The sequence below is a fragment of the Rhinolophus sinicus genome, linkage group LG13 (genome assembly GCF_036562045.2).
Source record: "Rhinolophus sinicus isolate RSC01 linkage group LG13, ASM3656204v1, whole genome shotgun sequence".
Classification (NCBI taxonomy): domain Eukaryota; kingdom Metazoa; phylum Chordata; class Mammalia; order Chiroptera; family Rhinolophidae; genus Rhinolophus; species Rhinolophus sinicus.
Genome location: NC_133762.1, coordinates 15,267,070 through 15,280,913, shown reverse-complemented (window position 1 = coordinate 15,280,913; position 13,844 = coordinate 15,267,070). Strand labels below are relative to the sequence as shown.

At 53.8% G+C, this 13,844-nt stretch overlaps 1 protein-coding gene across 1 annotated transcript in view; it reads right to left on the bottom strand.

The window, feature by feature from the left end:
• Window positions 1–13,793, bottom strand: part of LOC109453648 (uncharacterized) — a 159,979-nt gene extending 146,186 nt beyond the window's left edge. The window contains exons 1-2 of the mRNA XM_074317700.1: window positions 13,678–13,793; window positions 11,568–11,715 (exon numbers count right to left, since the gene is read on the bottom strand). Coding sequence (XP_074173801.1) covers window positions 11,568–11,715; window positions 13,678–13,701 — 172 coding nt within the window. The 5' untranslated portion in view covers window positions 13,702–13,793. The remainder of the gene's footprint in view (window positions 1–11,567; window positions 11,716–13,677) is intronic.
• Window positions 13,794–13,844: the final 51 nt, after the last annotated feature.

The following is a 13,844-nucleotide window of genomic DNA, read 5'->3' as shown; positions in this document are numbered from 1 at the left end:
AGGACTCCAAAAGTTTGTGCTGACCCCAGACTGGGCCCCACCTGGGCCCCAGCAATGACACCTAACAAGCAGAGCAAACGGTGCCAGGGGATTGCAGACCCGGTTTCTACGCTCCCCTGCTTCCTGCCGTTGTGATTGAACTGCTCAGAGACAAGGCCGACAGAAGGCCAGATGTAAAACAACTAAGGACAGCAAACAGTTGTCCAATATACAGCAGTCGGGCATTTTGTAAAGAAGAAAGATTTCGAACACTAGATGAGCAGAAGCTGGTTGGCGGGCTGATGGGGATGGGCTGCCCTGTCTGAGCCCCAGAAGTTTCTGAGACTGCTAAAGTGGTTCTTTCGAGACTCGCCCTGGTTGGACTGAAACCACAGCAAGTTTTTGTCCAGAAGGAGTCAGGTAACATGTTCTCCCTCTGTGTTCCTGGTGGGGACGGGGGATGGATGAAGAGTGGGGGGAGCACGCCGACGCAGCTGCAGGCTTCCCCCGGAGGAAACAGAAGAGGAAAGGGCGTTAGCATGCTCTGAGCCCGCGTCTGCTGGGCACTAAACACTCCCCTCGCGCATGTAACCTCATTTTAGAGTCACCTTGTCCTTTGCGATTTAGGAAAAACTGGCTCAAACTTTCCCTTTCAGGCCCTGACGGGAACCCAGTCCTCTCCATCCAGCCTTCCAGGACCCCCTGAGAGAAGTTCATTCCTCACTACGTGTGTGCAAGGATTGGGTGCCTAGGGCCAAAATTTCAGGGGGTACTCCCCCCCTCAGGGTCATGCAAGCATAGGGGCATGTGTCTCCCTCTAGCCCCAGCCTGAAATGGGGTCTACCGTCCCCTGGAGTCTACTTCCATGGGGCGTACCACTCAGAACCGCGCCAGGTGGCTGGGGACCCCACACGTCTGTCCGCTACCCCAGCCGGCACAGGGTCTGCTGCTTTTACCCGTCCTCCTTCTAACATCGTGTCAGGCATGACACAAGGTGCCTGGAGAGGACAGGAGATGGGTGACACCTGGGAGCCTCCTCCGAATGCTCACATACAAGGAGGGGACCCCTGGACATCTGCTACTATGTGCAGGTAGCTTGTCGATGAGATGCATGACCTCCTGGCTGAATTCCATTTCCTGTCACGCCCAAAGGAGTGCTTTATTAATACAGTGGGCACCCAAGAGGTCATTTGAAATAGATGAAAAGGTAAAAAGAACTTGGATGAACGAAAGGAGCCCATTTACCATGTTCTCTGTCCCAGGGCCTGAAGCCCTTAGCTTTGTACCGTTTCCCCGAAAATAAGATCTAGTCGGACAATCAGCTCTAATGCATCTTTTGAAGCAAAAATTAATAGAAGACCCCGTCTTATATTACATTACATTATATAAGACCTGGTCTTATAGTAAAATAAGACCGGGTCTTGTATTAATTTTTGCTCCAAAAGATGCATTAGAGCTGATTGTCCAGGTAGGTCTTATTTTCGGGGAAACACGACCTCACAACTGAACGCTCTGATTTCTAGGCTGAGCTGGCGGCAGACGAACGGGCCCGGCCAGCTCCCACCATCCTCCCCGGGGCCGCACAGAGGACAGGGTGCTCAGCCTTCATCCCACCCAGCCACAAACTGTTATCCCGCGAAGCAGGAGCGGGAACTGAGTTTGCCTTCTATTTGCAGTAGTGGGAACAGAAACTGAGTCTCATCGACTTGTGGCTGAACTGCGCTCCGATTCCAAAGAAGTTTCTGAACCCGGACCCCTCGGGGCCCTGAGGTGGGTGCAGGAGCCTTAAGTCAAGGTGCCCGGACTGGGTATCGCTCAAAACTGAGCAACAAACATGGGGTCAGTGCAGAAGACATCCCGAGTTACACGAGTGTCTATTCTACCAGGACCGGCCATGTCAGGAGCCCCTTCGGGTCACCCTGACTGGCCCCAATCCCGACCTTCCTTCTCTGTGCCTCTAACACTTTCCGACCAATCAGGAGGCATATCCAGAATCTACCTGGGCCTCAGCTTCTTTAGTCTTCTGCCTCCTACCATCCTGCGGCCAATCGGACACTCTCCAAGGTACTGAAACAAGCAGAGAGAAACCCATCGGTTAAAAGAAAATTGATTATCAAGCCGATGGGCCAATTTAAAGAAAGCAAGAGATTTTTCATCTTTTTTGGAGGTGGGCGGGGGGGGGGGGTTATGTGCAGCCATCAAATCACATTATCAGACCTGTGTTCCTAGCATTTCTTGCGATGAAAGCATCCTGCAGTCTTCTCAGGAAGGCTACAGACCACTGCACACCACGCCATCACGAGTCAACAAATACATCAAGGGGCTGCCGGCACTACTCAGGTTAGATGCCAAGGTAGAGAAACAGGAAGGGAAGGCTCCAGTCTCCGCGGGCTCTGGATAAAGGACTGGTGTGTGGCCAGTCAGTAGAGAACCAAGTGCCGACGGCGAGGGAGCCGACTGAAGAACAGGGCAGAGAACCTAAGAGTAGGAAAGGACATAAATGAAATAAGGCAGTTTACACAAATGGTGCTTTGTAAGCTGCTGTGTGATTTCTGAAAGGCTGGTCCTGTGACAGTGATTGTCCTTCGTATCAGAGCAGAAGTCACGAGGCCGTGATTCTACTCCGTCTGTGTCGCAGCCTTTGTAGGTTTCTGACCCTTTGTGGGTCCTTGGCTAGATGCACTAGAAACTGACAGGCATATCTCCCTACGAAGGACCAGCTCCTTCAAAGCGCCGTCATTGCCTGACGGATGGTTTGTCCCCTCTCCAGTGCGTCCCCTGTCACCCCGGGATTCCAATGAGGGAAGCTGAACACCTGGTCTGAAGCATGACAGGCACTCGGAAATATGAGCTGCATGCATTCATAAAAAGGGGTTTGCAGTAACCGTGCAGGAGGGAAGGGGCTGGGAGAGGAACCGCTAAGGGCAGGAACGAGACCAGACGCTCTCACTGGCTCTGCTTCACCCCTGTCTGGGCCTCCCGCCCCCTCCTCCTCCTCCCCAGCCAGGGACACGGCCCTGCCGGCAGCTTCAGAGCCCATCTGGCCCCAGCACAGTCACTGCCCAGCGCTCTCAGGATGCACCTGGAACATCGCAGTGACAAAGGGGCTCCAAATAATACCTAGTCCGTGTCTCACCCTCCTCTCTGCCCTCCCTGCCCTGGAGGGGCACCTCTCCACATTCCAGCTCCGTCTGTGTGGGCACAGCATGCCAGCTCCCCCTGGCTGGAATGTAGCGGGGTCAGGGACACAGTCCCAGCTGCTGAGTCCCATGGAGGATGTCACAAACTGTCACAGCAACGGGAAGGCAGCCTGCTGGCACTGGGTGTGCCCTGAATGCAGAGGGTAAGAGTACGGACAAGGTGAGGAGTCTGACTCAGGACCCCACAGGCCAGCCTGCGCGTTGTGACAAGCTCCCGAGGGCTGGCTCACCGCCCATCAGAACGGTGACACCCTGCATTACACACAGCAGAGCACCCCAGCCGGAAGCCAGGCCAGGCAACCCACCTCCCTGGGGTGGGTTCTAAGGTAATCAGACACTCCCCCGAGAGCACAGGGCAGACTGGATCTACCCTGAGTTGTAGAATCTTGATCCCTTTGCCTACAAATTGGCCTTAGTCCCAAGAGGCCTCTCTATTTGTCCTGGGAAAGCCTCAGGACAACAGGTCCCGGGAGCCTGGCTCAGCTCCCGGGATGCTCGGGACGGGCGTGAGGATTCTGGGGGTTCCACATCCACCTGCCGGTACCCAGCCTCCCTCAGCAGGATGTGGCCCGGCGCTTCTGGCCGGCCGTCTCCTTGTCCAAGGACCAGCCGGCGTTCTTATCTGCCTTCCTCGGCTTCCTCCCCAGCCCCTCTGCTCCGAGCCTGTGCCCGTGACGCCCACAGCTATAGTTTTTCAAAAAGGAACGCGATTTGGCAATTTCCAGCCACTTGGCTCCTGGAGGTCCCTGCATTCTGTCTCCTGCCTGCTTCGCCGCTCCTGGAACATGTAATTAAACCAAGAGAGCCCGGAAAAGCCCCTTTCTAATCAATAATTCAAGGTGTTGGTCTCCTGTGACATTTTTTTTCATTCCAATTCTCCAGGTCAGGCATTTATGAATTCTCCAGGATGGAGTTCCCCGCTGGGACATCGAAGGAGAATTAATGTAGTCTCTGGGTAATTATGTATTTTTAATGACCTTCCCCTCACCCACCAAACAGCCAGAAAGAGTTGTTGATAAAGGAAAATGTTAGGGTCTCACGAGTTGGGCATTTGTCAAGAAGGAGATTCAAATGACGGTACAGATTAGTCTCAGAAAGCATTTGGGATATTTGCTGAGTCAAGAAAGACCCATTTAGAACGAGATGAAAATAGTTCAAGCACCACTTAGAAACTCCTGGCGTGACACTCCGGCTTTATAACGAGCACCGCCGAGGTGTCGGTGGAGCGGCTCTTTCTCGCGCTCTCCGCCCCCTCCATCCCACCGTCTCGTCCTTCCTCGCTGCAGTAGGCACGGCTGGTGGCTTAGCCAACATGTCTCCCCGTCCCCCAATAATCTGTTCCAATACAGAACCCTGACTTTACGAGTATGCAGTATGTCCGGCTGAAAATACGTCCCAACTCCACAGCAGCTAGTGACCAGGCGGATCTGCCAGGCCAGTGAGACGTAAAGAGAAGTCTGCTGTGTAGGACCTTAGGGGAAGCAGTGCCGACTCAGCTCACACAGGCCTGTGCCTTTGCTTGTCTCCCTTCTTCCTGCCTGGAATGTCAAAGTGATGGCTAGAGGGACAGCAGCCGTCTTGCGACCAGGAGGATAAAACCCACAAGCTAAGAATGGCCAAGCAGGGAGCCAAAGGAAGTAGACACGCGGTCTCTCCCTTAAGCAGCTGCACCGACCCTGAACAGACGTCTTCAGGATTCTCATCACATGTGGAAAACTAATTCTTGTGTGTGAAGTGAAGCCACCGTTGGATGAGTTTCCGGTTACACGCAGCCAAGGCAAGCCCTAAACGATGTGCTTTTCTAAATATCAGGACACTCGCAGAGCCAAGGAAACCATCCCAGTTTGCAAGCGCTCCCTCTGCTGGACACGACGGTTTTGATGCCTGGTCATTCTGGGAAGAGACTTGGGCAGGTCTGAGACCGTCCTGCACCCACTTAAAACAGGGAAGTACGGTGGCACTTCCGCAGGCTGGGACTGCAGACCGGGACAGCATGTTTCACGCCCCCCGCAGCTCTCCCGTGCTGGTCAGGACACGTCCCGCCTGGAATTCCGCGGTGTCCCCCCTCATCTCCCTCCTCTTTCGGCACTGGCTCTCCCTCCCTAGTAGGCACTGCTTGCCTCCCCCGCACCCTCCGTTTGGTGCATTTCCACAAGACCCAGTCTGGGAACCGTCTTCACTCTCAGTGACCTCCTACGGCCTGGGCTATGCAGTCACCCCTGCGCTGGTGGCTCCTAAATGGCAGCTTCTCACCCCACCTCTCTTCTCAATGCCAGCCTGATATCCACGGTCTGCCTGACACCTCCAGGGGATGTCTCAGAAGAATCTCGAACCTCACATACCCAATACTTAAATTTTTACTTCATGCAAATCAAGACCACAATGAGGTAGCACTTCACGTCCATCGGACGGCTGTTATTAAAAGAGAGAGAGAGAGAAAATAACACAGGCTGGTGAGTGAGGGTGTGAAGCAACGGGAACTCTCGTGCTGCTGGGAATGTCGAATGGGCAGCTCCTGTGGCTATTCCTCCAAAGATGAACAGAATTACCACACGATGCCACCGCAACTCCCATCTGGTACCCACCCAAAAGAAGCGAAAGCAGGGTCTCAAACAGCTATTTGCACACGCGCGTTCACAGCAGCATGATTCACAATCGTCCACCGATCGATGAACGGATAAACCAAACGTGACGTGTACACAATGGAGCGTCACTCAGCCTTACAGGGAGGAACCCCTGACACCCGCTACAACATGGAGGAACCTTGAGGATACGACGCTGAGTGAAATAAACCAGGCACAAAAGAGCAAATGCTGTGTGATCCCACTTACAGGAGGCACCCAGAGTGCTCGGTCATTCACTCAGAGACAGCAAGTAGAAGGCTGGTCAGCAGGGGCTGGAAGGAGGGAGCACGGGAACTAGTGATGAATGGGGACAGTTTCAGTTTGGGGAAACGAGAGTTCTGGAGGTGATGGTGGCGATGGCTATACAACGATGTGAATGTACTTAATGCCCCTGGACTGTACACGGAACAATGGTCCGGGGGGAAGCCTTACGTTAACTTGGCGTCGGCACTTCCGTGGTGCTCACTGCGTGCCAGCATGCGTCTGAGCGCACCTGCCCGACGCACTGTGGTCTCCCAAAGGCAGGTGCGCTGGGCGCCCTGGTGGGAGAGGCGTGCACCAGGTACACCACAGCTGGCGCTCCTGCTGAGCGCAGGAAAGGCGCGAACGGCACACGGGGGCCCAGTGCGCTCAGCGGTGTGGGAGCAGAGGCTCTACAGGCAGCCCGACCGGACCACAACCCGGCACCACCGCCGACCGGCTGCGACACTCGGTAACGTCACCCAGTAGGTGCCTCCGGTCCTTCCCCTTTCCTTTCCGGAAGGGAACTGCAGGGGAAAGAGGTTTTCGATGGTGGGGAACATGTCAGGGAAGGTTTCCAAGAAAAAGATGTGATGTTTCAACTGGGCCTTGCAGGAGCGTGGCCCGGCATAGCATCTTTCCATCTGTGTGGAAGGAGTTAAGGCATTTGGGTGAGACGGGGTGGGAAAAGGTCATTCTGCAAATATTCAAAAGCAATTTCGTGAAACCGTGGGCTCTCATCCATCTGCTATAACAGACTGGCTGGGCGCTGTGGAGCCTAAAGCACTATACATCCAGCGAAATTATGGCTCCCACCAGGGGTATATTGTATTTTTGTTTTCAAGGCTGAGATGAAAAGCTATACAGAACACTGCATACACAGACCTATTATGCTGGGGAAAGCCTCCGCCGGCTTGGCTGTTTATGCAAGATCAATGATAAATCAACCTGTGTCACCTGCAACCGAATGTTCCATTTGTTCTTTAATGTTCCTCTGATCTTTTGGAAATGAAGGAATTTCACATAAAACCAGTAGTTTGGTGAACTTTAATCCCAGCCATAATTGGGTAATAAAATTGGGAATATGCAGTAATTAAGAGGAATGTGACAAAACAGTGGGTCTGCAGTTTCCTACTGAGCCCCATCCATAAAACGGGAGTTCAGCTCAGGGCGCACTCAGGACGAGAATGGCCCGTGGGCAGCAGAGCTGTGCTTTTCTGTCAGAGGAAAGGGTATTTATGGAGGAGATAAACCATGTCAGTGACGGCTGAAATTACCACCTGGGGCGCCCTCACATCAGGACATCCGTTTTAAAGATTAGGCTTCGACCTGTTAGTGAGCAGGAAGTCAACTGCTCGATTTTCACTTTCGGGAGCTCGTTTTCCACCTTACATCTGGATTGGTCCATCTGTTACCTGCTCTCCACTGCGGCCTGTTTTGTGTCCATGCAGACCAGCCCCTTGCACACTAGCCTGCCTGGGTCAAACCTCTGTTTCTGCGCCCTCCTGTAATGCCTGCAATGCCTGCTCCCGGCCTTAGAAGACACGCAAGTCTCCCCCCGCCCAGTGGATGGGGCTCCAGGCCCAGTGCCTGGCCACCAGCACCCTGCACTGCACCTCCGGTGGACAACCCCTGGGACAGCCCCCAGGAGCAGCAAAACCCTCTGCCGACAGCTTGCACTGTTTCACTGGGAGAGTGAAAACGCAGGGTCAAAAATCATGGACAATTATAAGATTTTTGTTCCGTTTTGCCAACTTGCTCTCCAGAAGCAAAGCGTACACTCCCGCAGCAGCATGGGACAGTCCGTCTCCTGCGTCACAGCCTAAACGCGGCACCTGCGCGCTGAGGCGCTCTCCCACTCACGTGGCTCGATTCGCGTTTCTTTGATACCTGAAATTCTGCATTTCTCATGTATTTATGGCTCCTTGTGTCTCTCCTTCTATGGATTACCTTTTCTGGTCCTTTTCGCTTTTTCCACTGGGCACATTTCATTGTTTTCTTGTTGATCTGAGTGGCACTTGCTGGGCACCTTGTGGGTCAGGACGAGAGACCTCCCGAGTCGTCCTCTGAGCCACAGAGCCTGACAACTGTTCTTGCTGCCTGGCCCAGAGAACCAGAGACAGGGAAGGCGACAACTCTGCCCCCTCTCCCCCGTCTGAGCTCCACCATGGCTGAGAGGTGCTTCTGGAGGGAGCTGGGCCAGAGAGAGGCAGTGCGAGAGGGTGCTCAGCCCACCCTGGTTCTGGAACAGGGAGCAGGAAGGAGGAGGAGAGTGGGGTGAGGAGAAGAAACAGGAACGAGGGAAGAATACGAGGGGAGGAATTCATGCAGGAAGGTCTCATCAGGGCCTCGCAGGGCAGTGGGGAGTCCCGGGAGCTGGCAGAGGAGCCGGCCGGGTCAGAGAGGATGGCAGTGGTGACGTTCAGAACGGCCTGCCAGCCCCACGACTGGCAGTTTGGAGGATAACAAGCGGGCAAAGGCAACTCGCATTAGTGGAGGGAAGAGGGGAGGTGGCAAGTGCCTCCTACAACTTAGGGCCACCCAGTGCCCTGAGCTCACCCCTTATCCGGATCCCAGGTCCGTCTCTACAACATCACCCCGCCTTCTGCACTAAATTCACCGCAAATTAATGTACCTTTAAGAGGCGAATAACATCCTCTTATGCTGAAATGCTGGCAAAAGACCAATCATTTTTCATCTCTGATTAAAATGTCTAAGGAAGAAATTGGAAATTATTCAGGAAAGGAAGCTCACACTTGGAGCTGCAGAATGCAAACTAAATCTGGGGTGGCGGTAAAGGCAGCACCATCCCTCTCTGCACATCAGAGCAACAGGGCTGCTTCTCCCAAGCAGGCTATTGGCAGGTGGGGTCACTGGGGAGCCTGGAATTTGCTTAGGGCCCCAGAGAGCCCCTTCTTCAGTGTTTCCCAAGTGTGCCTTTGTCAGAAGCACTTGTTAGAGCTACAAAGTACCAGTCTTTTTCCTGGGGATTGTCCGTCCGTATGACGAGGGTAGGACCAGGAAACACACTTTTAACCAAGGGCCTCAGCTGGTTCTTATGCTCTGGCAAGGAGCTGACTTGGCCCTCACTTTTCCTCCCGAATGCCGAGGAGATCAGCACATCCACCCAAGGAGTTGCCTTTCTGCCTGCGGCAGCCTAACTTCCACAGACCAGCTCTTCCATCAACAGCAAACAGAAATGACGCACAAGACAATATCTACTTTGAATTCTGTTTAGAAGCATCAGAGAGCTATCAAATGTGGTGAGGTCTTAAGGTACCGAGATCACAGAAAGAAGAAATCACAGCGGTGAAGCTGCTGTATGGCACAGCTTCTGCCTTGAAGCATTTGCTGATTCTTAGAAAAATCTAAAAGCCGAGAAGTCGTGCTTTGTAGAAACTGACGAGTGCAGAATCCAAGAGGAGAAACAAAGGAGAGCCTGCAGCCAAGAGGCTGTGGGGCTAAGCAGAGTTTCTGTCATCTCAGCAAGCTGGGGGAGTAGAAGTGGGGACTCAGGGCAAGAAGGGGGGGCCCTGGCATGCACCCCAAGCTTTCCGGTGGGATCCAAAACCTAGGAATAAGGACTAACAAAGCCTGAAGCCCAGCTTCCAACAGGCTCCATCCCAGACTGGATGACGACAGTCTGCCCGAGCTCAACTTCCAAAAGCAACAGTCGGCCCTCTCGGGAGGAAGGTGGCACCATCCAGAGCCTCAGACCAGCTCACAATTTTTCATACACAGTATCTGACATTCAATGAACAAATTACAAAGCACACCAGGAGATGTGAAAAGCCAAAAAGTAAGAAAAAAATAGACATAGGGAGACCCAACGAGACTGCAGTACTGGAACGATCAGACAGAGACTTTCACAATAACTGAGATTAATTATGTCCAAGAAAATGAAGGACAAGATGGAGAATTTTAGCAGAGAATTAAAATGTGGTTTTTAAAAATCAAATAAAAATTCTAGAACTGAGTCACAGACCTCTGATTCTAAACGTGGGCTCAAGGCTATACCATTTATCCAACTTACTGTGTGCCCGGCACCGTATTAAGTGGTTCCTCCACAAAGCTCTCAGGTAGCTATGACCACCATTCCCCATTTTAGAGAGGTTCAGAGAAGTTAAGTACCATACAAGGCCACACAGTTAATAAGTGGGGAGGGGGGGCAGGATTTGAACCCCCAGATCATGACTTTAGGGCCTATATTTGTAACTGCTATGTCCTGCGTCCTCTTCCTAACTACTCTCTCCATGCATCCGCCCCCCCCCCCCAGGTCCCACACACGGACCCCACGGGCCTAAACATGGCTCCTGTGACCTCTCCCCGAGTCCAACAGAGCAGAGCAGCGGCTGATGACTGGCAGAGTGTGGGGTCACCAGACAGAAGCAAACTTCAGGGTGCAAGTGCATCCTGAGCTGCCGCAGCCCAGCTGGCTCCCCAGGGAGAAGCAGCTGGCTTCTGCAGACCTGACGGGTGGCTGCCCTCCCCTGGCCCAGGTGGCCCCCGTGTGAGGCCTGCTCAGACCTTCGGGGCAGCGTCCAAGGCCTGCTAACAGCAGCCTCGCCTCCGCAGGCAGGGAGCCTGGCCCGTCTTCCCGTCTTAGGCAGACGGGGGGCTGCCTGTCTCTTCACAGCTGCCCCACAGCTGCGGGAGCCTTTGTGGACTCAGGCTCTTGAGGGAACTCAAGCAACAGTGCCCGATGAGCCTGTGGCCCCAGGAACCCAGGACAGAACATGGGAGGGCTCAGGAAGAGCCAGGCGTACCCCTTCACCCACACATGAAGATGGGGTGCGGGGCCCTGGAAAGGACATGGGCTGTCCAGTCAGAGAAGACGGTGCAAATCCTGAACCACCACTCACTGGGAACATGACCTTGGCCTCATTTCCTCTTCTGAGAGAAGGATGCAGTGATACCTCTTGGAGTTGGAAAAAACCCAGCATATGCTAATGTATGTAAACATATGCAAAGTAGCCACTGTGCACTTCCCCGCCCCTGAGGGAGGCCAGGTGCTCACAGTGGCTGCAGGATGGGTGAGTCCAGTGCAGGAGTCAGGCACTGGGAAGCCCCACCTCTAAGCCCCAACCCCCAACCATTTACGGAGCTGATTCTTCACCTACCCTCCCTCTGAGCCCCGTGTCCGCCCTCTCAGAGGACAGTGACGTTTGGGGGTTCCCGGTGCATAGAAGGCATACGCACCCCATAGGCAGGGCCCTCCTAGCCAGTCTGGCAGAACTTGTGCTGAGACTGGGCCCGCCTGGGGGGACACTGATCCCCTGTAAGGCGAAGCCAAGCAAGAGCCGGTCAGCAAACCAGGCTCCCATGCTGCGTACCCCGATGGCCCGGGGGTCACTCCCCGGCTGCTGCCCCCGGGTCTGGATGCCATCCTGCCTTAGCAAAGACACCCTCTACCGAGAGCTTCACCTCAGCCGGCACATGTGACTTCTCCCCCCAAGAAAACTCAGACACGACTGGCGACACACACACGGGCCGCTCCCTCATCAACAATTCACTGGCCACTTACTCGGTGCTGGGGCTGTGGTGGGTCCCGGGGAAGGCACAGCTGTGGCAGAGAACTTGCCTACGAGGTGCTCGCGGGCTGTGGAGGAGACAGCACGGAAACGTGCAATGAACACGCAACGGGGCCACACTGACTGAGCCGCCCATGATCTCTAAGAGAAAAGGAAACAACACTGGGACCAGGAAGTGAGCTACGCACGCAGCCACCCACTCCTGTGCGCGTTTGTCAGTCGCGTAGTTGGCAGGGCTGCGTGAATGAATGAATGAAGGAAGGAATGCTGCTCTTACTGGTACCTCTTGGGTGGGCTAGAACTTGACAGTTTACTTTCTGTAATAGTTACAGGAAGCAGTCCACAGACCCGGCCACGACCACAGACCCCTGCTGGGGCCCTGCCAGACCCAACTCCTCCTTCTGTGCAGACCTCGCTGCTCTCCCTTCCTGGACTGTCTGCTCACCTGAGACCCTCACCAAGTCGCGTTGCTCCCAGGGCCCCGGGCCTCGTCCTCAGCCTCTGCCTGTGTCCTGACCAGAGTGACAGGTCGTCAACATCTGCATTGTCAGGGGTTTTCTTTCCCTTTCCAGTGTCCTCGGCACAATGACCACTGCCCGTGACTGGTCTCCAGGGCTGCAGCCCCTGCGTCTCCCGGCCAGTTGGCTGCACTCCGCCTGCACTGCGGGAGCTGGGGCGGGGGCAGGAAGGCTCTCCCGCAGAAGGTACCATTCGGCGATGCTCAAGCCTGCAGGCCTGCAGCAGCTCAGCTTTACAGCCGTTTCAGACCAGTCACCTGAAGCTCGCGGTGGAAGTAACACTTCCGATTTTTAAACAGCACAGGGACAGGATTTTATACCTTACAGAAACGGTTTCCCTCCCATTTCTCACTGTACATACTGTACTGTGCAAGTCCAATTTTAGGTCAATTGACATTTTAAGTGTTTTTACTGTTGTGCATAAAAACATCAAATCATGTTATTATCCAAAGAATATGGATCCATGTTTTCAACGAAAATACTCTGAATGTATTCAAGTACCTCATCCAAAAAAATGCTCAGGCCCCCACGACACGTCTAGGTACCTACTGAGTGTGAGAAATACAGGCATATTCCTGCTCCTTGGAGCTGACCATCTGGGGGAGGGGCAGGCATGACCGCGGACACTTGGTATGTAGGACAAAGTGGTAAGGAGGGCGATGGGAAGGAAACGCTAAGCGCCTGGCAGTGGAGAGGAAGAATTCACAGAGGAGGTGACACCGGAGCTGAGTCTTGAAGGAGAAACGGGAGTTTTCCAGATGAACCAGAGAAGGGCAGTGCAGCCAGAGGAAGCAGCGAAGGGCAGAGGGAGCCACAATGCACAGGCACTGCCTGTGTGTCTGTATCAGTGGGAGTGGGGAAAGAGGCGAGAGAAACACAGGCGGGAGACGTCGCTTACGTAAGGGTCTCTGTACAAAGGGAAGGCACTTGGCCATCCCCCGGAAGGTTCTAATCAGGGAGCTTCACGGTCAGATTCATGTTTTATGAGATGCCTCTGTGGTTGGGAAATAAACTGGAGAGGGTCCGACTGCAGGGAGGGAAGCCAGGTCGGAGCCTTGCGCCCAGGGGAGCTCAGAAAGGCAGAGGACCTGTGCGGAGCAGAGAGCAGGTGTGGGAGGCATTTCGGGGCACAGTCAGCAGGACCTGGTGACAGGCTGGGCGAGGGCTGTGAGGGAGGGAGCAGCGCCTAAGAAGACTCCTGGGTGTCGGGTATAACCAGACCTCCCCTCACAGAATTAGCGCTCCCTAACGGGGGTGCCATCTGCCAGCCTACAGCCCAGAGCAGATTTCATTTCCAAAGCAGACACCGCAAATAAACAGAAATGGTTTCGAACTTACAGGGTATCAGGTCTTAAATTCCTAAGTGACTGACACACAGAACAGCACGGATGGGAACAAATCAGCTGAATTGAATTATTTGAAGCATAAAAGATTTCAGTCCATTAACCATCAGAAACCACGGTGTCAGACACAAAAGTTCAGGGTGAGTCAATGAAGTCAAGATGAAATGGTGGAATATTCTTGGGAACTTTGTACACAAGCAAACACCAACAAATCAAGGAATAACTGCCGAGTCTCCACATACCTGCCCGAGACTGACCAGGCCCATGACAGGACTTAGTGACACCGTGTCCTCTCCAGACGACTTCACCTTCCTTCCACACTCTGAGTTGGAGCACAGTTTCTCATAAATATTTAACTTAAACTGAAAAGCAGAAAGATCAACTTGTCACATTCACACCAGGAAATTAA